Source organism: Ovis aries, chromosome 12, assembly GCF_016772045.2.
Source record: "Ovis aries strain OAR_USU_Benz2616 breed Rambouillet chromosome 12, ARS-UI_Ramb_v3.0, whole genome shotgun sequence".
Taxonomy (NCBI): Eukaryota; Metazoa; Chordata; class Mammalia; order Artiodactyla; family Bovidae; genus Ovis; species Ovis aries.
In genome coordinates, this window is record NC_056065.1 from 4,308,247 (window position 1) to 4,333,838 (window position 25,592).

Here is a 25,592-nt window from a genome sequence, read left to right on the forward strand (position 1 = left end):
GTGGCTGAGGTTGCCCCGACCACGTGCGGTACTTACAGTGGTGGCATCTCACTGGCCACAGGCGTGCACGTTCAGGGCAGTCACCCAGTTACTTTTAGGGGCAAATGCAGAACAGCTGAGGAAGTCTAGGGAGAGGTTTGGTCAGGGAATGAAACCAGCCGGTTCATCCGCATTTGAACCCTGGTCCTTGGTGGCATAAGCGCAGGTGATTCAGAGCCAGGGTTGGCTTGAGCGTATGCAGGGGTTCCGTGTTTGGATGAAGTTCTAGTGGTCTTTGTGGAAACGTCATCACTGGTTGGACCGAACTGTGGCGATACCACAGCACGCTCGTGAATCTGTTCATCTGTTCACTGGAAGCTTATTGAGAAGGAAGCACGTAAGCAAAATATTTCTCATGCATTTCAAATAGTAGAAGAGCTACATAAGGGGATGAGCATGGAACAGAGTCGCCCATTTCTCCAAACACCAGACAGTCTTGGATTGTGTTGGTGGAACATCAGTCCTGAGACACCCTGGGATCAAACGAATCTGGGAAACGTTCTTCAGCACACATTAACATTCTAAAGGTGCCGATAAGTCCTTTAGTAGAAAAATCTGTCCGGCTTTGTATAAGCTGGTGCTTCTGACATAGGTCGGGCCCCTTTTTCTTGATACCTGTCACTTATTAACATCCTGCAGTATACTATTTGAGAAATGGTGGTGAAGTCTCCCTGCTCTGGGAGAACTGTCCAGTGATTCAGAGAAAAATTCACCTGACTGTATGTTAACACAGGTTTGAGAGGCTTAAAAAATTGTGTGTGTGTACGCTGGGGGTGTGGCAGAAAAGGGCCCCCTGGCAGGTGGCTTCCATTGACGTAGGCCTGTCTGCATTCCTGCTGGCTTTGTGCTTTTGGAGAAGGCTTTTGTCCTGTCTTGAACACACTGAATAGCAGTTACATCTGTCATGCCTGGGAAGCGGCAATGTGCAGCGTAGAGGGGGATGGTGGGGGGAGCAAGCAGTGGGCGGTCACCCCCGCTTGAGCCCCAGGCTACTGAGACCTCCTCGCCCTTGGAGAAAGGGCCTGGTGATTCAGGGGCGGCTGCTTGCCAGGTCTGGAAGTGCAGGGGCGCAAGAGTTAGCTCCCTTGCCTCCGCGTGGCCTCCTGGTCTGATCCCCGTCTCTGCACCTTGAGGTGGCCATGGGACAGGCAGATAGACTGTGTCTTTTCTCCCCTCCCCGCTGGCCAGGGCGGAAAGGCACTGGGGAACCGAGATGAAGGCTTTTTGGCTTCAATTTAAGTAAGGATTCAGGATTGGGAAGTGGACTTAGTAAAGTCTGTGGAATTTTAAAATTCAGGCTAGAGTTGTTTTCAGATCATCGGTGACCGGAGGTGGATATGAAGGTTGGTCCCCTTGTCGGCGGCTCCTGAGGAAGGGTTCGGTGGCTCCCCTGAGCTCTTCACTCGCAGAAGAGCCTCACTTCACACCCGAACCCGCTGCGTGCCTCTGCACCCTCCGGCAGCTTGCTAGGGGGTCATGGTTGGTTACAAGGAAGTTAGCAGCTGAGGGACAGGGGAGTGTTGGTGGGAGTCGCTAATGCTCCTGGAGACTGTGCACTGCCAGTGTAGGTGGAGCTCTGTGCCGTGAGGGCGGGCCCCGGACTTCCTCCCTGTGTGTGTGTGTGTGTGTGTAGTTTTGTGTCTCGTCTCCTCTTGTGACCTCCAGAGGGAAGGGACGAAGTGTGTCCTCAGGAACGAGGGTGCCTGTCTCCCTGGCGTCTTCCCTGGCATCTCCCTGCCTTTCCACCCCCGGCAGCCTCCGGCATCGCTCAGGTGGGGAGGGGCCGCCCGGCCCGGGCTGTGTGAGCTGAGGAGGGGAAGGGCAGCTGCCCCGCCAGCCACGGGAAGCCTGAGTATGAGCTCTGCCGCCAGCCGGGCCTGTGTTTGCAGACTCCCAGGCTCCAGTGTCCCAGAGGGACCAGTGACTCTGGGCCCCTAGGACTGGTGGCCTCCAGGGAGGGAACCCTTGCCAGAGAGCTCTGAGCTTACTCGAGGTGGGCCTCTGTAATGGCAGCAGAGAGCTGGGCTGGGCGGCGGCGGGGAGAAGGGGCGGCTCCTCCCTCCGCCCCCTCCTCAGCTGGAATGCATCTCCGCCACTGCTGGGAATGCTCTCAGGCCACTTGTAGGCAAATCGGTCATTATGGAAATTCTGTCTGACCCCGCGGTGGAGCTTTCCTTATTTAGAAGAACTTTCATCTGTGTTCTTTCCAGGTCCTGACACTGAGGGACAGAGCTGTTGCCCTGTTGACCCCTCAAGGCTAGAAGGCAGGGCGTGGTCTGAGCCCCACCCTGTGGTCTCTCTCTCTGGTTCCCCTTCCCCTGCCCTATGGTTGCCTGCCCCCGCCGTCCCCTGCCCCCGCTGTCGCCTGTCCCATCGTCCCCTGCCCTGCCGTCCACTCTCCCACCGTCCCCTGCCCCGTCGTCCTCTCTCCCTCCATCCCCTGCCCTGTCGTCCTCTCTCCCGCCATCCCCTGCCCTGCCATCACCTGCCTCGCCGTCCTCTCTCCTGCCATCCCCTCTCCCGCTGTCACCTGCCTCGCCGTCCCCTCTCCCACCGTCCCCTGCCCCGTCGTCCTCTCTCCCGCCATCCCCTGCCCTGCCATCACCTGTCCCGTCATCTCCTGCCCCGCCGTCCCCTCTCCCGTCGTCCCCTGCCCCCGCTGTCGCCTGTCCCATCATCCCCTGCCCCACCGTCACCTGCCCCACCGTCCCCTGTCCAGTCTTGTCCTGTCCAGTCTTGCCCTGATTCTGGCCCGGCAGAGTAGGCAGGGGTTGGGGACGAGTGGCCCCGCGCCCCTGTGTCATCTTTCCCACAGGCCTTGTTGGGTCTTCCTCTCCTGCACTGGTCATGGGGTGTGATTCTTCCGAGACTGGGGTGTGTCTTTCAGCTCAGTCATCTTTGGGTGCTTATCAGTTGGTTCTTCAGAGAAGGCAGTGGCACCCCACTCCAGTACTCTTGCCTGGAAAATCCCATGGATGGAGGAGCCTGGTAGGCTGCAGTCCATGGGGTCTGCAAAGAGTCAGACAAGACTGAGCGACTTCACTTTGACTTTTCACTTTCATGCACTGGAGAAGGAAATGGCAACCCACTCCAGGGTTCTTGCCTGGCGAATCCCAGGGACGGGGGAGCCTGGTGGGCTCTCGTCTATGGGGTCGCAGAGTTGGACACGACTGAAGCGACTTAGCAGCAGCAGCAGCAGCAGCAAACACGCTTTCGGGTTGTATTTCCTAACCTAGAAGAGAGAGTCATGTTAAAGAATTTAGCATCAGAAGAAACCTTGACCTCAGGTAGTCTAGGCCTATCCTAGAGAGGAGGAGGCTGAGCACAGGTGCCTTGAGTTCAGGTTCTTAGCGAGGTGACCGCAGAGCTGGGCCGAGGACCAAGCCGCTCAGCTTTCCAGTCTCCTTTTTCTAGGCCAGCTCCAGGACGTGTGTCCTCGGGGTGGAGAGCCAACAGTAGGTAAAACGTACCACAGAAAAAGGTTTACATGGTCTGTGCTGTTGCAGGCAGGGAAATAGGGATAGTCAAGTAGATAATTTTCAGATTATTGAAATTCGACTTCTCAAAGTATCTGTGATTTTTTTTTTTTTCGGTCCAGCAAATCTATCTTCTTAATTCTCTTGAATTTCCATAATATTCTGTGTCCCAGAAACCTGCTGTGTGCTGTGGGGCAGGGTTCAGTGTTGGCTGTGGGTCCTCTACCAAGTGGATCGCTCGCATGCAGACAGAGCTAGTTAGTTGCGCCAGTCCTTCTTCTGCGGACATGCTGATTTGATAGCCAGCTCCTTGCTGTAGGAAACTGGCTGGAGCTCACTGCAGCTGCAGTTGTGTCTCTGCATTCCTCGGCTCCTGTCTGGAAACACGGTTTGCACAGATGTGGTGAATAGTTGGCTGTAGAACTGCTTCCTTCACTGTCCAGGGGAAAGGACCACAGCCAGAGAGGGGCGGGGCTAGGGCCAGAGAGTGATGGAGCCGGTCCCATGGGAACAAGAACTTAGCCAGGGCGCTTCCGTACGCTCCATCCTGGCTAAGATTTCCTACCCCCAGGTTGGCCGGGCCTCTGCAGCTCTGCCCTTGAGAGGCCCCTGTGTTGACTGAGGCAGCCCCTGTCCTTCCCCTTGCTGCTGTCCTGCCATGACCTCCTGGCCACTCTTCTGTCCCCTGTGCCCCTTACTGGCTGTTACTTCCTACGTTCCCCTCTCTCCATTAGGAAACACTAATAGGCAGCGAGCTTGAGAGAACAGTACGGTGAGCACCCATAGACCCAACGGCCTAGATTCTACCCCTAACATCCGACTCCACTCGCTTTCTTGTGTCTCTTCTTTGTCTCTCCATCTCTCTACTCATTTATCAGCCTGTCTTATTTTGAGAATGCATTTTATAGGAAGTGGCAGACATTAGTACCCTTTGCCCTTAAACATTTTAGCATATGTAAGCACTGGAGTTCAGTATTTGTTCGTGCATTTAATTAATTATTTTGTGGTAAAATTTATATAGGAGTGAAATGCTCAGGTTTTAAGTGTATCATTTGGTGACTTTCATCCGTGCAATCCAAACCTCTGTCAAGATAGAGAACAAAAATTTTTATTACCTAAAAGTTCCCTCATGGTCCTTCCCAGGCCATCACAATTCTGGTGTGTTTTTTGCACTAGGGGTTTGTTTTGCCTGTTCCAGAATGTCATGTAAAAGGAAATCAATCACCATGACTTCTCTTCTGTAAAGTTCATGCACCTGGTTACCTGTATTGGTAGCTCATCCCTTTTTATACGGCGCAGTTTTCCATTGTATGGATGGGATACAGTTTGCTTATCCGTTCTCCTTTGGAGCATTTCCAATTTTTGGCTATGATGGGTAAAGCTCCTGTGAATATTCTTGCACAAGTCTTTTTGTGGACATGTTTTCATTTTTCTTGGGTCAGTACACAGGAGTAGGATTGCTGGGTCAAAGGAGGCAGCTACTTCTTGTTCTTGAAATAACGTGCTGTGTTCTGTTGATGTGAGTATTAGAAACACCTTATTGCTCATCTGGATGGTTCTTTCACTCAGTGCAGGATTCCTCCAAGAGCCTCTGCCTGAGTGTTTCCAGGGGCAGGGAGGTTAGTACCTTCCAAGCCCCTACTGTTGGAGGACAGCTCCTTGTAATTTCTGCCGTGGGGAGTCACATAGCCCTCTTCTCTGTGACAACCCTACGGAATTTTGGGAGTGTTATCACATCCAGTCTCTGAACTGCTCAGAATAATTGTCCCAGTTTACGGATCCATTTATCCCGGGAGTTTCTTCGCGGACCTTTTATGCCCTGGTCATTATTTTTTGAAAGTTTATTAGTTTTCTTTTGCTTAGACGTGACAGTGGATTTGTGTCATGTGAGAAGTGCCGAGTGTGGCTGGGTCTGGACGCCGGTCTTGATCTAGGATCTTGATCTGCCAGGGAGCTGCAGGTGATGCTCACTTCTTGGCAGCTGCATCGTGACCATATCATGGCATTGGATCAGATATTTGTAAAACAGAATACCACGAATCTAAGGTGATATTAAGGTACTCCTGCAGCCCGAAGTCAGTTAGAACCTCTGATACTAACCGCATCTTGTGTTCCTTCTGCTTGCCATCTTCTCAGTGTATCTTTGCCACCACTTTATGAGAAAGGTACTATTAAAACGAACTTAATAAAAACTGTTTGGTTTAAAACAGTGTTTGTCAGCTTGAGTACTATTGACGTTTTGGATCAGATAAGTCTGTTGTGGAAATTGTCCAGTGCTTCTTAGGAATTAGCATCCTGGTCCCTACCTACCAGATCCCAGATGCAGCCCTCTCTGTGCCGCTCCAAGTTGCAACAATCAGAAATGTCTCCAGACATTTTCAGATGTCTCATGGGGAAAATCACGTCAGGCTGAGAACCATTCCCACGGTGTAGAACTTAGTAACTGAAAAAAGTTTAAATGATGGAGCTCTTCCTGAGAGGGGACCACTGTTACTATTTACATGTGTACGTCCCTCTGATGTTCGTTCACTGTGCGGGCAGTCCTTGCTTTTCACAGTTACAGCGTACATGAATTCCATTTACTGTAGCTTAGTTAAATAGCACCAGTCCCAAAACGGCATAGTTCAAGTTCGAGTTGTTATGCTGTGTGAACTACGAGTAGTTGTACAGAGTACAGACTTTGCAGCTAGCTCTTCAGTTCACACATCCCTATGTGCCTAACAGATGTGTGTTAGGCTCCGTGGCCAGTCACGGCCCTTCTGCGTGTCTGTTGGTGGAGGTCACTCCCGTCTGCCGTTGAGTTCACATGGGCAAGTGTGCAGCTGTTGTGTTGCTTCCTTGTCTCCTAGCAATAAACTCATGTGATGCTTTACAAAAATGGATAATCAAAAGAGGAAATTGCCCAACATTGATGAAATTTCAGCAAAGAAATGAAAAATGGTAATGCTGAAAGTGAAATTCCATAACTGAACCTAAGTGGAATTACAGCTGACTGCAGAAATGTCGACACTGCCGCTGTTTGAGACTCTGCATAGAATTAAGTGAAGGCAAATCCCCTGACCCGGCAGCTGTGACGCAGAGGACAAAGAAGAGCCAGAGGAAGTGACGCTGGGGAACAGTTTCACATGGAAGGGACTCTCGAAGGTGTTTTGCAACATTAAAAACCCAAAGGATAAAATGTTGGAAACTGATTCAGATTTACAGAGAGTGTGGCAGTTTATAAAGGCGTGGAAAAGATGTTTGCTCTGTCTTGTGTGTGAAACCTTGAGAAGGCAAGCCCTGTTCAGCCTGCTCTGCATGAGTTTTTACAGAGAAACAAAACACTCATTCTCAGTGTCTCTAATTTTTAGTTAGTGTGCTAAATCAATATTAGTTTTATACTATTTCTTACTTCTTTATTCATTTATAACTGACAGTAAAAGAGTTTTTAATGTTTTGATAAAATTTCTAAAGACCATGGAACAATCCGTTTTCCCCGTTGATGATTAAGATTAGTTTGTATGGTCATTTGCATGGCTCCATGTTGCTTCCCAGGCGGCCCCAGTGGTAAAGAATCTGCCTGCCAGTTCAGGAGACACAAGAGATGCAGGTGCAATCCCTGCGTCCGTAAGACCCCCTGGAGGAGGGCATGTCAACCCACTCTCGTATTCTTGCTTGGAAAATCCCATAGACAGATGAGCCTGGGAGGCTACAGTCTATGGGGTTGCAGAGTCGGACATGACTGAATGTACACACACACACACACACACCCACACACACACACACACACACACTACTAAGCAAGGCTATATTTACAAGAAAGTGGGTAAACACACACGTATGTACACATATCTGCCTTTTCTTTTTTAAAACATTTTGCAAAACTGGGACCAGACTGTATGTATCAGTCTGCAGCTTGCCTTTTTCATGGAAGAATATCTTTTTAGGAGAAATTGTGATCTCAGTTTATCTAGATCTACCTCCTGTCTTATAATTGCACGGTATTTAATGTGCCATTATGGGTATACCGTGATTTATTTGACCAGTTTCTAGTAGTGGGCATTTAGTTTACATCATTTTTTTAACCCACTTGAAATACACTAATACACTTGACTCTTGAACAGCGTGAGGGTTAGGGGCACTGACCCACATGCAGTCAAACACCCACATATAAGTTTGCAGTCGGTCCTCTGCACCTGCAGCTCCGTATCCTTGGAATCAGCCCACGGGGGATGCTGTTGTCCTATAGTCTGTATTTATTAATAAAACCCTGCATGTAAGTGTGCAGTTTAAACCCTTGTTGTTCGAGGATTAACTGGGATGCTAAAGTGAATATCTCTGACAGATACTACCATTAGCCCCATTTAATGGATGGAAACGTTGGAGATTAGAAAGTAAGGGAATTCCCTGGCAGTCCAGCGGTTAGGACTCTGCACTTCCACTACTGGGGACCTAGGTTCTATCCTTGGTCAGGGAGCTCATTTAAAAAAAAAAAAAAAAGGAAGTGAGATAACTGCCTAAGGTCAGGCAGCTATTAATACTAAGCTTAGAGCTGGCTTGAATTTAGGGCAGTCTAATTGTAAGGCCCTTGCTGCTTTATAGTTTCTCTTAGAAGTAACTTTTAACAACAGTAACAGCAGCAGCATCAAGAAACGATAGTAGAGTTTATTGAATTGCCCTATGAAGTAGGTACTGTTACTATCCCTGCAATGCAATGAAAGAAACTTCCAGAATCTCGTGGCTAGTTAGTGGAAGAACTGAGACTCGTACAGGCAGCCCGCCTTCAGAGCCTTCATTCTCACTCATCGAGTTGCGTGGATCTGACTTCAGAAAGGTCTCTCTCATCACATGCTATTATTTTAGTAGATGTTTTTTGAGCCCCAACATATGATATTTTTAGGGAGTTACTTTGGCCCGTATTTTCACTTACTGTGATCTTTAAAGAAGTCTGTTCACTGCACGCGCCCACTGTGCGAGTCACCTGCAAGTCCGATGCACTCCTGCCTACTACATCTTCAGCCAGTGTATTTATTGGTGAAATTGTAGGCAGAGCCGGTGATGGCATTCCGTGGCTTGTCACTGGAGGTGTTCTCTGGCTTTAGTCAACAAGCAAATATTTACTGAGTACGTCCATGAATCCATGTATTAGGCCCAGGATTAGGAATCAAAAAGTGAATACGACACGGTCCTAGTCTCCCAAAGGCATGTGGCCTGTATAGCAGAGGGAGGACCAGTCTTGTAAATAGCACCAGTGTGTGTGTGTGGAAGTAGGAACTTAGCAAGAGTCTTGTGGGAGCAGAGAGGACAGAGGGGCTGACTGCCTGCAAGTCGCTAGGGAGGCTTCACAGAGGAGGTGGCATTGCCCTGGTGCTGGAAGGATGCGAAGACTGGCATCCTGACAAGGCGTGGCGTGTTGGAGGACAGAGGGGTTCAGTGTAGCTTAAATAGGATGAGGGCAGAGGTATTACGGGCAGGAGCTAGGAACGACCAAGCTAAGGAATTGGGATTCCGCCCTCTTAGCCAGTGGTGATGTTTAAGGAAGAAAATGTGTCTTCTCAGAATTGCCTTTTCGAGGTTGATATGGGATGTGCTGGAGAGCAGACCAAGTCTAGACGCTGGTTAGAGAGCACGGAAGGCCCAAGGGGGCCACGCCAGTGGCAGCCAGCCTGGGAAAGAGAAGACTGATTGGGGAGATCTCTGCATAGACAGAGGTGGGGTGGCTCTGCTGGGGACAGGTGGAGAGAGGCTGCAGATGACTGCTTCGAGATTTATATCCGGGAGTCCGGCTGCGTGTGATGTCACTGTCATTTACCGAGACCGGGCAGTAAGTCAGAGTGAGTGCCGAGTTCAGTTTGGTGCAAGTTCAGCCTGTCCCCAGTGGCTCAGCAGTGGAGAATCTGCCTGCTAATGCAGGAAGGACGGGTTCGATCCCTGGTTGGCAAGATCCCCTGGAGAAGGAAATGGTTACCCACTCCAGTATGCTTGCCTGGGAAATCCCATGGACAGTGGAGCCTGGCGGGTGACAGTCCGTGAGGTCACTGAGTTGGACACGACTCAGCGACTAAACGACACTCAGCCTGTCCTGGATCCGTGAGATACCACTTTAGTGTCGGCCGTTGATGGCTATTATGAACAAAGTACTTCGTCACCTCTCTGCCTCTTTCTTTACCATCCCAGAGGCTGGCAGGGGACCTTGTCCACGTCGTATGTAGCAGTCAAGGACCCGTGCGTTAGTGTCTGCTGTTTGTCTGGCCTGTAACTTAGTAAGCCTGCTGGAAAAGGTGGCACAACTCGCGCGCCTTGGCCTCTCAGGGAGCTAGCCCAGGCTCTGCCGGTCTAGTCCACGACCTGCTCCAGAGGTGTGCGAGAGACAGATGTGAGGTCACGTGGTCCTTCTTCTTAGCAGTTCTGTGTGCGCATTGTTTCTTTTTCCTTGGCTGTTTCCTTCACTAGGCTGAACTCCTTGACACCCGCCCCGCACCCCCCCCCCCCCCCCCCTCCCCCTCCCCCCCCCCCCTCCCCCCCCCCCCCCCCCCCCGCCCCGGTGCCTGGGGCAGGGCGGGCACTGGGGGAGTGCTCGCTGCCAGAAAGCCGGGCACTGCCCACTCTGCCCACGGCTCCTCGGTGCTGACCAGTGGTGGTTTGGGCGTCACACCTGCTGCAGATGTGCAACCCCACAGACGGCGGCCCACCACGCTCCGCTGACCAGGCTTCTGGTCGTGGGGTGTGATTCTTCTGAGACTGGGGTGTGTCTTTTAGCTCAGTCATCTTTGGGTGCTTATCAGTTGGTTCTTCAGAGAAAGCAATGGCACCCCACTCCAGTACTCTTGCCTGGAAAATCCCATGGACGGAGGAGCCTGGTGGGCTGCAGTCCAGGGGGTTGCTAAGAGTCAGACATGACTGAGCGACTTCACTTTCACGTTTCACTTTCACGCATTGGAGAAGGAAATGGCAACCCACTCCAGTGTTCTTGCCTGGAGAATCCCAGGGACGGGGGAGCCTGGTGGGCTGCCATCTATGGGGTCGCACAGAGTCAGACATGACTGAGGCGACTTAGCAGCAGCAGCAGTCAGTTCTTGGGTGAGCTTGGATTTGAGGTCTGCCTTAAGTATGGTCCAGTTTGAAGAGCTTTCTCCTTGATAGAAGTGATAGCACAGTCGCTATCACTTCGGTAGATGAGAGCCTCTGTCCCTCCCCACGAGGGGCGCACTTCCTCCCTGGGTCTTCTTCCAGCTTCATGTGTAGGTTTAAGACTTATTTCAAGTAGTTCTTGCATTTCCATCAGCTCTGCTTATCTGTTCTTTGAGCTCATCCCACTCTCGCTGGGACTGTCCAGGGTTCGGGCAGTTGCTCGTGTCTTTGGACACCTCCTCAGCACCCTGTGCTGTGACCTTGCCCTTGGCAGCTGGGGATTATCGTGCTTTAGATGCTCAGAACCCGCTTGTTGGAGACCAGGCCTCGTCTTTCCAGCTGCATTCCCTTTTGGGATCTCTCTTTATACTGTTTCTTTGTCTCAGATTTTTCAGGAAGTCTAGGCGAAACAGTTGTTTTTGTCTCCAGGCTTTTTCTTCCCTCCTTGGAACTCCAGATTGACGAGGTTATCCCCCAAGGTGGTATTCTTGTTGTTGTTATTGTTTTTGCTAATCGAGGTTTCTTTCTTTCTTTCTTTCTTTTTTTAAAATGTAATTTGCTAGCCTTTGCTTTCTGGTTAGAATCGAGTTCTAGGTAACACTTCCCTTCTTGCATTTTCAGCTGTTTGAGAGGTGAGCTCCTTAGTGAGGCAAGGTAGGGATGTGTCAGGGACCCTGCTCTTAGCAGAAAAGGACTTGGTCTCTCTCTGTGCTGTCCAGGTGCTCAAGGCGGGTGGTTGGAGCTCTGTCTTGCATCTGGTCCGTTTTCGTCAGTTGTGTAGGAAAGAGCAGTTCCCGTCTCTTACCGCATGGCCCCCCACGTGTTCCCACAGCACCCACTCCTTGTTCTTTCTCGTCCTGCCTTCACCCGGCTGTCTTACAAGACCCTGCTCTTCTACTTTCTCTCTCAGTTCCCTCCACGTCCCCGCAGATCCGTTGGTTAGGGCACGCATTCCTTGAATCTCATTCCGCTGAACTGGCACGATGAAGATGGGCGGCATTTATTGCTTCCAACTGAAGGTTTATATCTGCTTTGTTAGCTGCATAGGATTAGATGGATGGGGGCCACGTGTGGGCCAGAAGTGCTGTTCATGACCTCCTCTCGCCTTATTTTCTCTCGATGGTTTGCCCATCTCTGGGTTTCGTAAAATCATACCTACATACTACAAAGAACAGGGCGTTTCTATCCCCGCCACTCGGACTTTAGCTTCCAGCACACACGGCTCGTCCCGTGTGCTTCCTCCCTGCCCGCGTCCACCTGTGTCCGGGGAAATATGCCGTGTCTCGGGCAGTGAGACACAGCCTCTGGCGCCATCCGGATCTGCAGCCCCTGTTTGGTCTGTGAGTGTTGCAGCTCCATGGCGTCAAGTTCTGAGCGGGGCCTGGTGGACACAGAGATGGCCAGGGCTGACCCCAGGCGGGCCGGGAAGGGAGGCCTTTGGGGACAGGCGCTCGTGTCCACAGCCCGGGGTTTGTTTGTCAAAGCCTCGAGTGTCGTGAAAATAGGGACCTGGAGGTTGGGGTCTGAATGGGGTTGGATCCTGGCTGTGTGACCTGGGGCAAGTTGCCACACCTGCAAATGGAACCAGCAATGGAGGCTTTCCAGAGGCCTGTAGGAGGCTTAAATATAGCGTATTTTCTATATATAAAGTACACCTGATGCCTGGTCGGTGCGGCACACATGAAGATTCTTCTTTCTCTTTCTGTCTGCTGGAAGAAACAGAAATCTCTGTGTCCTGTGGCTTTTGGGTTCCTTCCTAAGGCTCCCTCGTGGTGACACCCACGCTGAGTGCAGGGCTTTTTCCCCAGATAAGTCAGAAGTGCTCAGCAGTGGTGGTTTGGGGCCGCAGCCTGCTCTCTGTCATAGTCGGGTTATCGTTGTTGTCTAGTCGCTAAGTCATGGTTGACTCTTTTGCGACCCCGCGGACTGTAGCCCGCCAAGCTCCTCTGTCCATGGGTTCACCCAGGCAAGAATACTGGAGTGGTTTGCCATTTCCTCTTCCAGGGGATTTTCCAAATCCAGGGGTTGAACCCACGTCTGCTGCATTGGCAAGCGAATTCTTTACCGCTGAGCCCCCAGGGGAGCCATACTCGGGTCATATACTCTCCAGGAAGGTGGCAGGTCTTCTCAGCATTTGGGCTCCCCTCGTACTCTGAGTACCAGCAGCCGCCCCCCCGCCCCGTCCCCTGTGGTCCACGAGGGGTCCCCATCTCCGCTCCTCCTGCTCTAACAAGAAGGTGGGCTTGCTTCTGGGGGGACTCAGGCTGGTGGTCAAATGGAGGACCAAAGCATACTGCACCTGCTGAGAATTACTAGACTTAATTTTTAAGAAGAAATACATGCAGATGATAGAGACCCAAACAGTATACAAAAATGTAAAATGAAAAAGGGGAAAGATGAGAAAATATAGATGTTTTTGGGGGAGGTAGTTTAGCCTCCAGAAAGATGCTAAACATCCACGAGTCTGTATGTCGTCTCGCTCTGCCTTAATCAAGACAAAACAACCACCCAATTGGTGCATTTTACATTCTATTTAGTACTTTTTTTATTTTTGGAAATTTTAAAAAGGCAGAAAAGAAAATGTTACCTATAGTACTACCATTTATGTTTAGTGGCTTGCAGGATCTTAGTTCCCTGACCAGGGATGGATCCTGTGCCCTCCACTAATGAACCTTCTGGTGTGTTTGCTTCTTGTTTTTGTGAACATACTTTAAAAGTTACCTAAGTAATGTGAATTCAGCTCCATTAAAAAAAATTAGAACATAAACAAAAAAGCCAAAGGATGCTCCTGTTCTTTTCTGCGTCCCCGTTTATTAACACCCAGTCCCCTCTCAGTGGGGAATGCAGCCCTGCCTCTCCCTCGAAGCAGGCTGTGCCCTCCTCTGTCCTGCGTGGCACCTATCTGATCAGTTCCTTAGTGGTAGATGTTTAGGTTATGACCAACTTTTTTGCCATTAAGATACTTTAGGAACATACTTGTAGAATGATTTCCTAGCTAAGTAGTTACTGGGCCTAAGGTTTGAACATTAGGGTTTTGATAGACATAGCCAAAAATATACTGGTTTATATCCCTGTTGTGTGTATGAGAGGGTGCCTCTTCCTCAAGTCTCTTTGCATATGCTTAGGAGTTTGTTTCTTTGGTTGGATGGCTTGCAGGGTCTTAGTTCCCTGACCAGCAATGGATCCTACATTCTCTGCAGAGGGAGCTCAGAGTCCTAACCACTGGATTGCCAGAGAATTCCTTCTTTTGGTTTCTTTTTTTTTTGGTCAAACATTAAAAAAAGAAAATTTGCCATTCTGGTGAAATTGTTGTCATGTTTTATAAACACTTCTCTTTGAGTGAGTGGCGGCAGCCTTCTTGCGTTTGATTTTCTCTCTTTGAGCTGTCTGTTCTTGTCTTTGGCCAGTTTTACGTTGGATTGTTAATCTTTTACAGCTGATTTGCCAGAGTTAAGTTAACCTTTGGCTAGCACGTGTTGCAAATATTTTAAAAAATGTGTCGTTTATAAGCATAACTTGTAAGCCTCTTGCCTTTTGGTTGGAGGCTGGTCCTTCCTGTCTGCCCAGGAGAGTGAGAGCGAGGCTGAGGCGGGAACCGCAGGGAAGGTCACGCCCTCCTGGGCAGAGTGGCTCAGGGCTGTAAAGGCTTTGAGTACTGGGTTCCCTGCTGTAAGTTTTAGCTTTGGGTTGGGATTTTCTCTTGTCACATTAATGAAAATCAGTAAACAATATGGAAAATCACTTTTACCTCCCAACCAAATGTTTGGGAATGTGTGTGCCAACATGTGGGACCCTGATGATGTTCTTCTGTGTGCCTTTTATTTCAGAGACTTTCTCACCTTCAAAGACTGAAAAAAAACGTGCTGTTAGATTTCTGTTTCTATCACTTCCTAGGCGAGGTCCATCAGTTGCTCCTCTCTGAGCTGGGCAGAGGTTCTAGAAGGGGATCCTACTCTTTCTGCCCCTGAAGATGTAGAGGAAAACCATTGTTTCACCCAAGACTTGCCCGTGTCTCCTGTCTTATGTCCTGAGCTGAGCTGGATGAAGAGAGACAAGAGACACCCCTGCAGCCTTTCATCTCTCTGAAATCTGGGGGAAAAAAGAGATTCTTGCTCAGCATCACTGCTGCTTCTGTGACAGCACATAACTTATGTCCTTTATAGCACGAATCATGATGTGTAGTTTAAAAATAAACATAAAATGTGTTCGTCGCGTGCTTCCTGCACCAAAGTGTAAGCTCCGTGGGGCAGGCTTGCATTGCCGTGTTCTCCGTTGTGTTCCAGCAGCTTCCACGCCAGCACGTGACGCGTGCCCGGTGATGACCGTCGGGGCAGATGAGGTCAGGGGCTGCGAGGGCCGCGTGTCTCCCGCCCCCTTGATGGCTGCAGACCCAGGGAGGGGGGCTTGGGGGGACCCTGCTCTTCAGGGAGGTCGCTCATGGTACCGGGGCAGTGTGCGACCTCCTGACTCCGCACATCTCCTTGTTGGCCGTCCAGGGCTGCAGGGGCCCCGTTTCCCAGGTTTCAGGCTGAATGAGAGAAGAGGTCCCGTGATCTTTCTGCCAGACACGGATGCCCCGCTGCCAGCCAGGGCGCTGGGGAGGCGAGGGTTGGGGCCGGGTGAGCTGGAGCAGGCAGAGCGTGGTTGTGTGGCTTGCACTACAGGTCTGTTCGTCCCTTCTCCGTGGGGGCCTGTGTGGCAGCAGGCGCCCCCTGGGCACGGGCCACTGCCCCGCTCAGGACTCCAGAGTGCAGCCCCTGGCAGAGCCGCCTGGGCGCCCACAGCTGCTGTTCCCTGGCCACCAGGCCCGGGGCTTTGAGGGATAGCCTCCAAGTCAGATGCAGAGAGCTGAGCTTCTCTGGCTCTTCAAAAAGTATACATGCTAATTATGAGTCACTTAGAGAATAAAGATGCAGTAAAGAAAATCAAGGCGCCTATCATCGTATCTTTCAGATATATCGTTGTTAACGTTTTACCGAGTGTGACTGCTGTTCCATATATATGTGTATATATACACACATATACAGGCAGATTTAGACATCTGTGTACGTATACATACGAATATAAATATACGCATGTATACATACACAGATACACGTGTCCATATGCAAATATACACATAGGACTGTGCTTACTTGAATATACACATAGGACTGTGCTTACTTGAACATACACATAGGACTGCACCTGAAAGCCTGTTCTAGAAGACCATTTCAAGGCTTTTAGTTGGGGGGGCATTGCTCCGCAGTGTGGTGTTGATTTCTGTGTGTAGCACGGTGAATCAGCTGTGAGCACACAGATGGCCCCTCCCTCTGAGCTCCACACCCCCAGCTCACCAGGGAGCCCCAGGCTGAGGCCCTGTGCTGCCTGGCAGCGCCCCGCCAGCACTGCCTCACCCGTGGCCGTGAGCCTGCGTGAGTGCCCACAAGTCTCCTCTCTTCCCGCTGCAGCCCAGGCCCGCTGCTGCCTGTGACTCCATTCCTGTCCTTCAGTTAGGACCATCGGTCCCGTCTCTCTAGATTTCATATATGCGTTAATATGCAGTGTTTGTTTTTCTCTTTCTGACTTAACTTCACTCTATACAGCTTTTTCACTTACAATCAGACAGACTAAGGAAACTTCAGATGAAGACTTGTGCCGTGAAAGAAAAAATAAAGTGCTACTGTTGATAGTGTCGAGGTGACTGAAACCCTTAGAAATCCATTTCCCCTTAAGTTTTCTTCTGAAACATTATTTTAATGATTGAGGATCGTATAGATAAACTCCTGAAGAAGCAACTCTGTTGCCTGTTGCTGGGCTTTCAGTTTGTTACTCATTTCTAGTTAAAGTAAGCCAGGCTTAGAATATATATAGTGCTAAAGCTCCTATGATTAGTGCCAAAGGGTAGAATTCTGGGATTTCAGGGTCAAAGAGCTGCCCTGCACTTTCAGGATTGTGCACGTTTTCAGCCCCTGCTGGTGGCCGTTGGAATCATGGATACCCTCGGGCAGATGTTCTGCCCTTTGCCCTTCCTCGGGGTGGTGGGAAAGGGGCTCTGGCGCAGTGGGAGTGGGGTTCAGACCCCAGCGCTGCTGCGAGCAGCCAGCTCAGGGGCCTCAAGCTGGAGCTCAGTGGCTCTGCTCCTGTGTTCTCCCTCTCAGAGGGCAGCATGCGTCCTCGTGGGCTGGGTGTGCAGGCTCCTGCTGGTGCCCCTTGCCCGGCTCCTCTGGGCCCTCCGAGGCTGCTGCTTGCTGGGACTGGGCCCACAGCAGCAGCCCTCCTCCCCAAGTCCTCCTGCTTTCTTCTGGCCTGCTCAGCGCCCAGGTCACCTCCTTCCATGTGGGTGAGCCTGCCCATGGCAGAGGTGCCACCCTTCTGTTGGGAGGGCAGAGGTCCTACTCACCAGGGTGCCCCACATGTGGGCACTGCATTCTGTGCCTGAGCCAGGCTTTCGCATCCCTCACTCTGGGCACTCAGTCAGTCCTGGGGAGGATGGACAGCTTCCTTCTCTCTGGACACGTGCACCCTACCCTCAGCTGTCTGGGTGGTGTGAAGGGGGAGGGAGACCCGGGGCCAACATGCCAAAGCCCACTTCTCCCCGGTGTCCTGGGTGCCCCTGTCCCAGCACCTGGAGCCACCAACAGCTCCGTGAATGAGACGCGTGTGAGCGAGGTGCCCGCTGCCCAACCCAGTGGGGCTCGTGCGGGGGTTTGGAGCAGAGCAGTAACAGCAGCACCGATGTGCGCGCGCTGGTTCACTTGGGCAGGTGGGCGCTGTCGCCATCCTGTTCAGGAGGTGAGCCGAGGCAGTGAATTAGATCGCAGAGACATCACTTGGCCACAAAGGTCCGTCTGGTCAAGGCTGTGGTTTTTCCAGTGGTCGTGTATGGATGTGAGAGTTGGACTATAAAGAAAGCTGAGCACTGAAGAATTGATGTTTTTGAATTGTGGTGTTGGAGAAGACTCTTGAGAGTCCCTTGGACTGCAAGGAAATCCAACCAGTCCCTCCTAAAGGGAATCAGTCCTGGGTGTTCCTTGGAAGGACTAATGTTAAAGCTGAAACTCCAATACTTTGGCCACCTGACGTGAAGAGCTGACTTATTGGAAAAGACCCTGATGCTGGGAAAGATGGGGGGCAGGAGGAGAAGGGGACGACAAACGATGAGACGGCTGGATGGCATCATCAACTCAGTGGACGTGAGTTTGGGTGAACTCCGGGAGTTGATGATGGACAGGGAGGCCTGGCGTGCTGCGGTTCATGGGGTCGCAAAGAGTCAGACACGACTGAACGACTGAACTAGTAGATCAGGAAACTGAGGCACAAAGGGATTCCCCAACTTTGCACGCTTGGCAAGTGCTGGAGCCTGTGAGGGATGGTCCCCGGGGACCTGGGGCTTGTTCTTCCTGTCTTCCGCAGATTGGCCTCGCTGGGGAGCAGCGCCCAGACCCCGGCCTCTGTTTCTTTCCACTTCTCTGGCTCACCTAGGCGTAGAATGCTGACCCCCACCCCCCCCACCACCCCGGGTCGTCATGTGGTCCCGTGATGGAAGTTTCATTTGGTGAGGGATATGAGGCAGACGGTCCTTTTTGCCTCCAGATTCCAGCGAAGACGGAGGCATGGAACAGTGCTTTGTTTTGGATTTAAAATTTTTTGGAATTGGAGTATAGTTGATTTACAGTGTTGTGAGTTTCAGGTGTCCAGCGCGGGGATTCAGCTGTGTGTATGTATATTCACTGCTCTCCAGATTCTTTTCTCGCATAGTTTATCACAGAATACTGAGTAGAGCTCCCTGTGCTATGCAGTAGGTCCTTGTTGACCGTCTGCTTTCTATATAGCAGTGTATATCTGTTAATCCCAAATTCCTAAGTCATCCGTCCCCTTCCCCTTTCCCCATTGGTAACCATAAATTTGTTTTCTGTCTGTGAGTCTTTTTCTCTTTTGTAAATAAGTTCATTTGTATCATTTTTTTTAAGATTCTACATATAAATGATACCATGTGATATTTCTCTCTGCTTCGCTTAGTGTGATAATCTCTCTGTCCATCCGTGTTGCTACAGATGGCATTACCAGTGTATTTATGCACCACATCTTCCCTGTCTTGGCTGTTGTAAATAGTGCTGCTATTGGGATGCACGTATCTCTTTGAATTGGAGTTTTACCCTAGAGGTTCCTCCCCAGGCAGCGGGCACTAGTCTGGCCCTGCCTCCTGGCACCCCTGTAGGCAGGTGGCCTTACCTGTTGCATTGCAGTTTAGCACCTGTGACAGTTAACCTTCTCCACTGGGGAAGGGAATTTCAGAGGCAAACCCTGGGGGGCCCTGGCAAGTCACAGTATCCATTGCAGGCTTAGCATGGGCTTAAAATGTTTTATAATCCCCTCAGGCATTCCTTGTCTCCGGGCCTCTGGCTTTTTGGTGGGAAGACCCTTTCTTCCCTCAGCTGTGGGCCCTCAGGACTGCGGTCTTGGGCCTTTTGGCCTCTCCTGTCCTTGTCCAGGCTGAAGAGGTGGAAGCCTTTCCATGTGACTCTCTTGGCTCCTGGTCAAGCCTATTGCGTTCCTCTGCTGGTGGCCCCTGGCGGCGCACCAGAATCCTGCTTCCTCTCCCTGCCGCTCCTCGGGCCAGAGCTCAGCACCTCCCCTGTTGGTCTCTGCTCAGCCCAGTCCTCCAGATTAGCACGTTCCTGCCAGCCTCTGGGCGCGTCGGTGCCCCACAGCTGTCCACACAGCCTCTTTGGCTCTTCACGGCTCTGCCCCATGACATCAGCCAGCCTGGAAGCCTCACCGGGTCGAAGGTCTTGCTTTCACTGTGGGCCGATTTTTATATCCATTCAAGGATGTCGGACACAACCCTGCCTGTCAGTTACTAGTGTTCGTGGGGATTCTTACTCTGCTTCTCTTAGAATTTTCAAATTCTAAGGGGCTGCAGTACTTTCAAGTACTCCTCTGTCCTGTTTTCTTGTTTTGACAAGCTGAGTAGTGCAGAACTGGGATGCAGATTGTGTGCGACTCGCAAAGCCAGGTTTGTTGTGCTATGTCACTCCACCTCCTCTGCCAGCTACGGAGTGAACTGTGTGCAAATCTGAAGGCGGAATGTGAACCCAGGCTTCCTGGCTGCACGTTCTCTTTTGCCTGATGCCCCACACGTTGCTGTGTCTGAGGTAAAGAGAGCAGGCAGATCCTGCAATGTGTACTCTGAGTTTAGGAGGGGCTGGGGGGCGTGCACGTGGGTTTGGGCCTTGGTGTGTGCTCACTTAGAGAAGAAAATGGCAACCCACTCCAGTGTTCTTGCCTAGAGAGTCCTGTGGACGGAGGAGCCTGGTGGGCTGCTGTCTCTGGGGTCGCACAGAGTCGGACATGACTGAAGCGACTTAGCAGCAGCAGCAGTAGCAGCGTGCTCACTTAGCACAGCTGTGGAAAGTTTGAGCAGAGCTGGTTTCTAGGCGGTGGTCATGGGGCTGCAGACGCAAACCCAGCCTATGGTCTTGCTGGTGACTTGTAACATCAGGGTTTGTCGGTTATATCAGGGTGTTCCAGCCTCACTCAGAGGTGACTGAGAGGGCCCCTGTGCTGTGGCAGCTACACTGATGGCTTGCAGAGGTGAGCGCCTTTCTGATAACAAAGTGTGCTCAGAGGTTCTTTCATTAGAAGCTTGCAGTGGCTCTGTGAGGGAGGGAGGCAGATATTGTAACCCCTGACTCGCAGATGTGGAGCAGGCTCAAAAGGTGACGGTCTCTCCAAGGCTGTGCAACCAGAAATGGACAGATTTCAGACCCAGGCCCAAGTGCCTCCTAACTGCAGATCCTTGACCTCCTGTTGCCTCTGAGTGACTGTGACAGCTTGGGCTTCAGCACTGTGTGCCTGTAGAGGGCGACAGAGGTCTTTCTTTTGGGGCTGCGGGGAGAACTCTTTCTCTTGAACTCTGAATTTAGCAGTCTCACAGCAGCTTCTCACTGGGTTATAAGCATTTTCTGTGTGGCAGCCTTCGCTCACACCCCTTCCCCCAGTTTGAGTTTTTTCAGGTCGTTCAGTTGCTCAGTCGTGTCTGACTCTTTGCGACCTCATGGACTGCAGCCCATCAGGCTTCCCTGTCCTTCACCATCTCCCGGAATTTGCTCAAACTCATGTCCAATGATGCCGTCCAACTGTCTCTTTCAGACTGGGACTCTCTGGTTTTCACATCTAGCACAACGTGTGGTCCATAGTAGGAGCTCTGTAAATGCTTGTTGAATTGAAATACTTTCAAATGAGATTGGCCAGAGTCTCTTCCTCCTTTTCATAGGGTGTGGGAAGGGAAAATAACCTTTTTGAATGAATGAAGTTGAAGGGAGCAAACTCAGGATCTGTGCAGTGTCCCTATACTGCCACCAGGTGGCAGTGTGACCTCATGGTGACTGCTCCCTAGGAGACTGAATTATCTGGGCACCTGTTGGGGGTTGTGTCTCTGAAACCAGTTTGCATTTGGTGATCTGAGACTAACAAGTCTTGGCTTCCACCCCTCCTCTAAAAGTTGCATGGTATCGTGGAAAAGGTTTAGGCTTCGGAATCCACATGGCCTGGATTCCAGCCCTGGCTTCCCCCAGGAAATGAGCCTGGGACACGTTGCTTCTGTGAGCCTCAATTTCCTCAGCCTGTAAAACGGGCAGCAGTTGTACAGTAAGGCAAAGCCCAGCGTGTCATAGACCACAGCATAACTGAATGTTAGCTTTATTGTTGGGAGCACCTGTTTGCCTTTCCCCTTCCTGTGTAATCGGGCTCCTCTCTGGCCATCTGATCTTCTTCACCAAGACTCGTGCGCTTCCCAGCAGGTGTCTTAGTGCTCCGCTGTGCCACCCCCACCTCAGGGTAGCCCCTGGTACCAGAGTGACTGTCCTGGCACCAGGTGCCATGCGCAGGAGACATGCCGCTTTCTCTGCCCCTTTCCAGAGGCCTCTGCAGACTTGCTGCAGAGTGCTACCTGACCAGTGTTGGGTCTTAGTAAACGGCTTGGGATTAATGAAACCGGCTTAGACTAGTCAAATCTCGGCCTTGGACGCAGGTAAGGGAGCCAGGCTCCTTTAATACCTTGGCCACCTGGTCCCTGAAAGAAGAGGGGTTGGGAACAAGGCTCATGTTAAGTGACTTGCTCCAGGTTGGGGATCTATTAAGAACCAGGAGTTAGATCACACTGGCTGGCTCCTGAGGCTATTTGCTGTTGAAAGGATATGGCTGTGGATTTGGTGTGCTGGGTTCAGGGATCTTAGAGCTTCCTTTCCCGACAGATCTGGAGGCTCCCCTCTCTAGGCCCCTTTCTGCGGTTATCTGGATGTTCGTCAGTCTTTCTTCCCACCCAGGCATCCTGTACTCTCCGCCTCCCAGTGCTCAGCCCTGCCTGCCTTTTGGAGTAGACTTCATGCCTTTAGCTGGGGAGAGGACCAACCGTCTTTCCCTACGTGGTCAAGGGTGGTCTCCAGTCAGCTGTGGAGACCTCACAAGGGGTCACCCTGAAGTTTCTTTTAGAGCAGAAAAGAGAGCTGCAGGGCCCCAAGTCAGGCTTGGGAGGGGGTGCAGGGCTGTGACAAGAGGGCTGGTGCTGGGCTGGGTAGGGGGTGGATGGGCTGGGGCAGAGGACTTGATGGACCAGGGCAGGGGCCGTTGATGGACCGGGGCAGGGGCTGTTGATGGACCGGGGCAGGGGACTTGATGGGCTGGGGCGGGGGTTGGGCGGACCGGGGTTGGCAGGTGGATGGCAGGGTGGGGCGTCAATGGGCTGGGGCAGGGGACTTGATGGGCCGGGGCGGGCGGGGTGCAGATGTGGGGGCAGGGTTCAGTGGCGTGCCGGTGAGGGCTGACGGGCACATGGGCCGGGTCAGGGGAGGTGCAGGCGGGGCAGCCCCCGTGCTCCCTCAGGAGGTCTGGCTTGCAGATGCTGCAGGACTGCCCCAAGGCCCGCCGCGAGGTGGAGCTGCACTGGCGCGCCTCGCAGTGCCCGCACATCGTGCGCATCGTGGACGTCTACGAGAACCTGTACGCGGGGCGGAAGTGCCTGCTGATCGTCATGGAGTGGTGAGCAGCCCGACCCTGCTCCCCGCCCGGTCCCCTTTCCTTCCCAGGACTGCAGGCTGGGGGCGCTGAAACTCAGCATGCAAGCACCTCGTTCTTCTTGGAGGGTAGTGGCTTGCGCGCTAGTGCGATGTCACGGCCTCAGTCTAACTGTGGCTTTGTTTCAGTTTGGATGGCGGAGAACTGTTCAGTCGAATCCAGGACCGAGGAGACCAAGCCTTCACGGAAAGAGGTAGAAAGGGTCTGTCGCGGGCCCAGCTGGGCGGCGGGGCAGCGGGGCTCCAGGGGCCTGCTCCCAGGGAGGTGCTCAGGCCCGCTGCCCACCTGCTGCTGGGGCTCTGCCCGCTCCTGCACCTCGCCTTCTGGGGTGGGTGGGGGCGTCAGGGGCCTTAGGCTTCCCGGGAGGGCTCTTGCCTCAGCTTTTCAAACCTAAGGACGCATCTTGTGACTTGGCTTCTGGCTCCCTGCTCCCGTCTCCTCCGCAGAGGCTTCAGAGATCATGAAGAGCATCGGCGAGGCCATCCAGTATCTGCACTCAATCAACATCGCCCATCGGGATGTCAAGGTACCAGCTGTTTTTACTGCCCACCCAGCCCCCAACCCAGGGGGCCCGGAGGCCGTAGGGGTCAGGGCCACGGTCGCCCTCGGAAGGGTCCCCAGGCTTGTCCTGCGTCCTTGCAGCCTGGCTCCTGCCGCAGAGTGGGCAGAGCGCCTCTCTGCCCCGCAGGCCCTGTCCTCTGGGCAAATCCCCCTCCCGGCCGGGAAGCCTTCTGAGGCCGTGCTCCTCAGTTACCCCCCACACCCCACCTTTGGTCTGTGTCCCTGTGGCGCTCACTCTGTCTCTGCATCAGCGTCTTACTCCCACGCCTGCTGTGATATCTGGGGAGGCAGGGGCTGAGGGTCCCGATGGTGTACGGATCATAGGGGCCGGACAGACGGTTGCTGAATGAGGGCGGGAAGGAAGGGAGGAATCATTCCCCTGCGGGTTTCTGATGGCCGCTCACAGGTTCAGCAGAGATGCTCCTTGTCTCTCTCTCTCTCTCTAGCCCGAGAATCTCTTATACACCTCCAAAAGGCCCAATGCCATTCTCAAACTCACTGATTTTGGCTTTGCCAAGGAAACCACCAGTCACAACTCTCTGACCACTCCTTGTTACACACCATACTACGTGGGTAAGTCTGGAGAAACCCTGGGAGCCCGTCTTTGCCCGGAGCTTCTCCCACAGCCTCCTCTTGCTGGTCTCAGGGCCCCAGGGCCCAGAAGAATTGTGTCTGCCGGCCCTTTGTAGCCCGGTTCTGATGTGACCTGACCTGAAGTGGGCTTAGCAGGTCTCGCTGGGCCTGAAGTGGTATGGGAAGTTATGTGTGTGGGGTTATGGGTGGAAGTTTGTGCCAATGTGCACTTTCACTGAGAAGAGCTCTTGTTCCCGTCAGACCCCCAGGGGGGTCAGGGATGTGCCTCTGGTCTGGGGCCCCCAGCCGACTGCACAGGGGAAACTCTCAAAATGGGTTTGTCAAACTAAAAGGCAGTCTAAAACGCTCTTGCAGTTCAAGACTTGCTTTATCTTGAGATTCTGGCCCTCGGGCTCCCCGCTGAGGAGGGTCTTCGGGTCTCCTTTACCCAGCCCTGGGCCTGGGCTACGACTGCCCCCTTCTAGGCCTAGCTGCAGTCCCGTCATGATGGGCTGAAGGGTCGGGTGGGCACATCACCCACAGAGGGCCGGGGTGGATCCTGGTGTTCCGAGGCCCAGGCCCACTGCCTTCGTCTTTGTTTGCAGCTCCAGAGGTGCTGGGCCCAGAGAAGTACGACAAGTCCTGCGACATGTGGTCCTTGGGCGTCATCATGTACATCCTGTGAGTGTGGGGCGGGGCTTGGGGGCGCGGGCTGGGCAGGCGTGGACCGAAGCCTCTGCCTCTGGGGTGAGAGGAAGAGGCCATGCTTAGTGTCCCCTTCTGGATGGGGTGCCCTGGGGGTCCTGCGTGTCCCTTCTCAGTGCTGAGTGGACTCTGACAGCTCATTGCTACGAATTGGCTAATGGGCAGGAAGATGTGTGGTTTAGATACTCGGTATGTTGGATTCCTGGGCCCTGTCCCTGACTTTGTACCTGAATCAGTGAGTCTCAGTTTCTCTGTGAACTTTGCAAGAAGTCCTGGTGTGGGACCTAAATAACATCAGCTCTGTTCTTCTCTTCCTGCTTCCTGTCGGCTCAGGCTGTGTGGGTACCCCCCCTTCTATTCCAACCACGGCCTTGCCATCTCTCCGGGCATGAAGAGTCGCATCCGAATGGGCCAGTATGAATTCCCCAACCCAGAATGGTCAGAAGTATCAGAGGAAGGTAAAGAGCGCGCGCGTGCGTGCGTGCGTGCGTGTGTGTGTGTTCCTGTGTGTGTGTTCCTGTGCGCGCGCGTGTGTGTGTGTGTGTGTGTGTGTGTGTGTGTGTGTGTGTGTTCCTCAGGGCCAAGCATCTTGAGTGGTCTATGTCCATGCCCCCTGTAAGTCTGGCTTCTCCCTGAAAACTGGGAAGGAGCAGGAGGGGCGGGTAGCCCCTGAGCTGTCTCTGGGCCCTGTGAGCACCCTGCTTTCCCCCCGCAGTGAAGATGCTCATCCGGAACCTGCTGAAGACCGAGCCCACCCAGCGGATGGCCATCACCGAGTTCATGAACCACCCCTGGATCATGGTGAGCCCGGCGGGCTGGAGGCGCCTGGGTCCACTGGGCCGGTCCCTGGGGGCCCCGCCCCGCTCCAGGTCTTTACCTGGACCCTTGTCTCTGCCCCCAGCAATCGACGAAGGTCCCTCAAACCCCACTGCACACCAGCCGGGTCCTGAAGGAGGACAAGGAGAGGTGGGAGGACGTCAAGGTGAGGGGGCGCCTGGCCGGGGGGTTCAGTGGTGCTCAGGGAGGCGGCTGGTTCTGCATCCTCTCACCCCGTGTCATCTGGTACCACAG

At 52.7% G+C, this 25,592-nt stretch overlaps 1 protein-coding gene across 1 annotated transcript in view; it reads left to right on the plus strand.

Moving 5' to 3' along the window:
* MAPKAPK2 (MAPK activated protein kinase 2) overlaps positions 1-25,592 on the plus strand; it is a 45,893-nt gene that overhangs the window by 18,342 nt on the left and 1,959 nt on the right. Inside the window, exons 2-9 of the mRNA XM_027976142.3 lie at positions 22,507-22,646; positions 22,811-22,875; positions 23,129-23,208; positions 23,690-23,816; positions 24,422-24,497; positions 24,855-24,979; positions 25,237-25,322; positions 25,423-25,503. Of these exons, the coding sequence (XP_027831943.2) occupies positions 22,507-22,646; positions 22,811-22,875; positions 23,129-23,208; positions 23,690-23,816; positions 24,422-24,497; positions 24,855-24,979; positions 25,237-25,322; positions 25,423-25,503 (780 nt within the window). The remainder of the gene's footprint in view (positions 1-22,506; positions 22,647-22,810; positions 22,876-23,128; positions 23,209-23,689; positions 23,817-24,421; positions 24,498-24,854; positions 24,980-25,236; positions 25,323-25,422; positions 25,504-25,592) is intronic.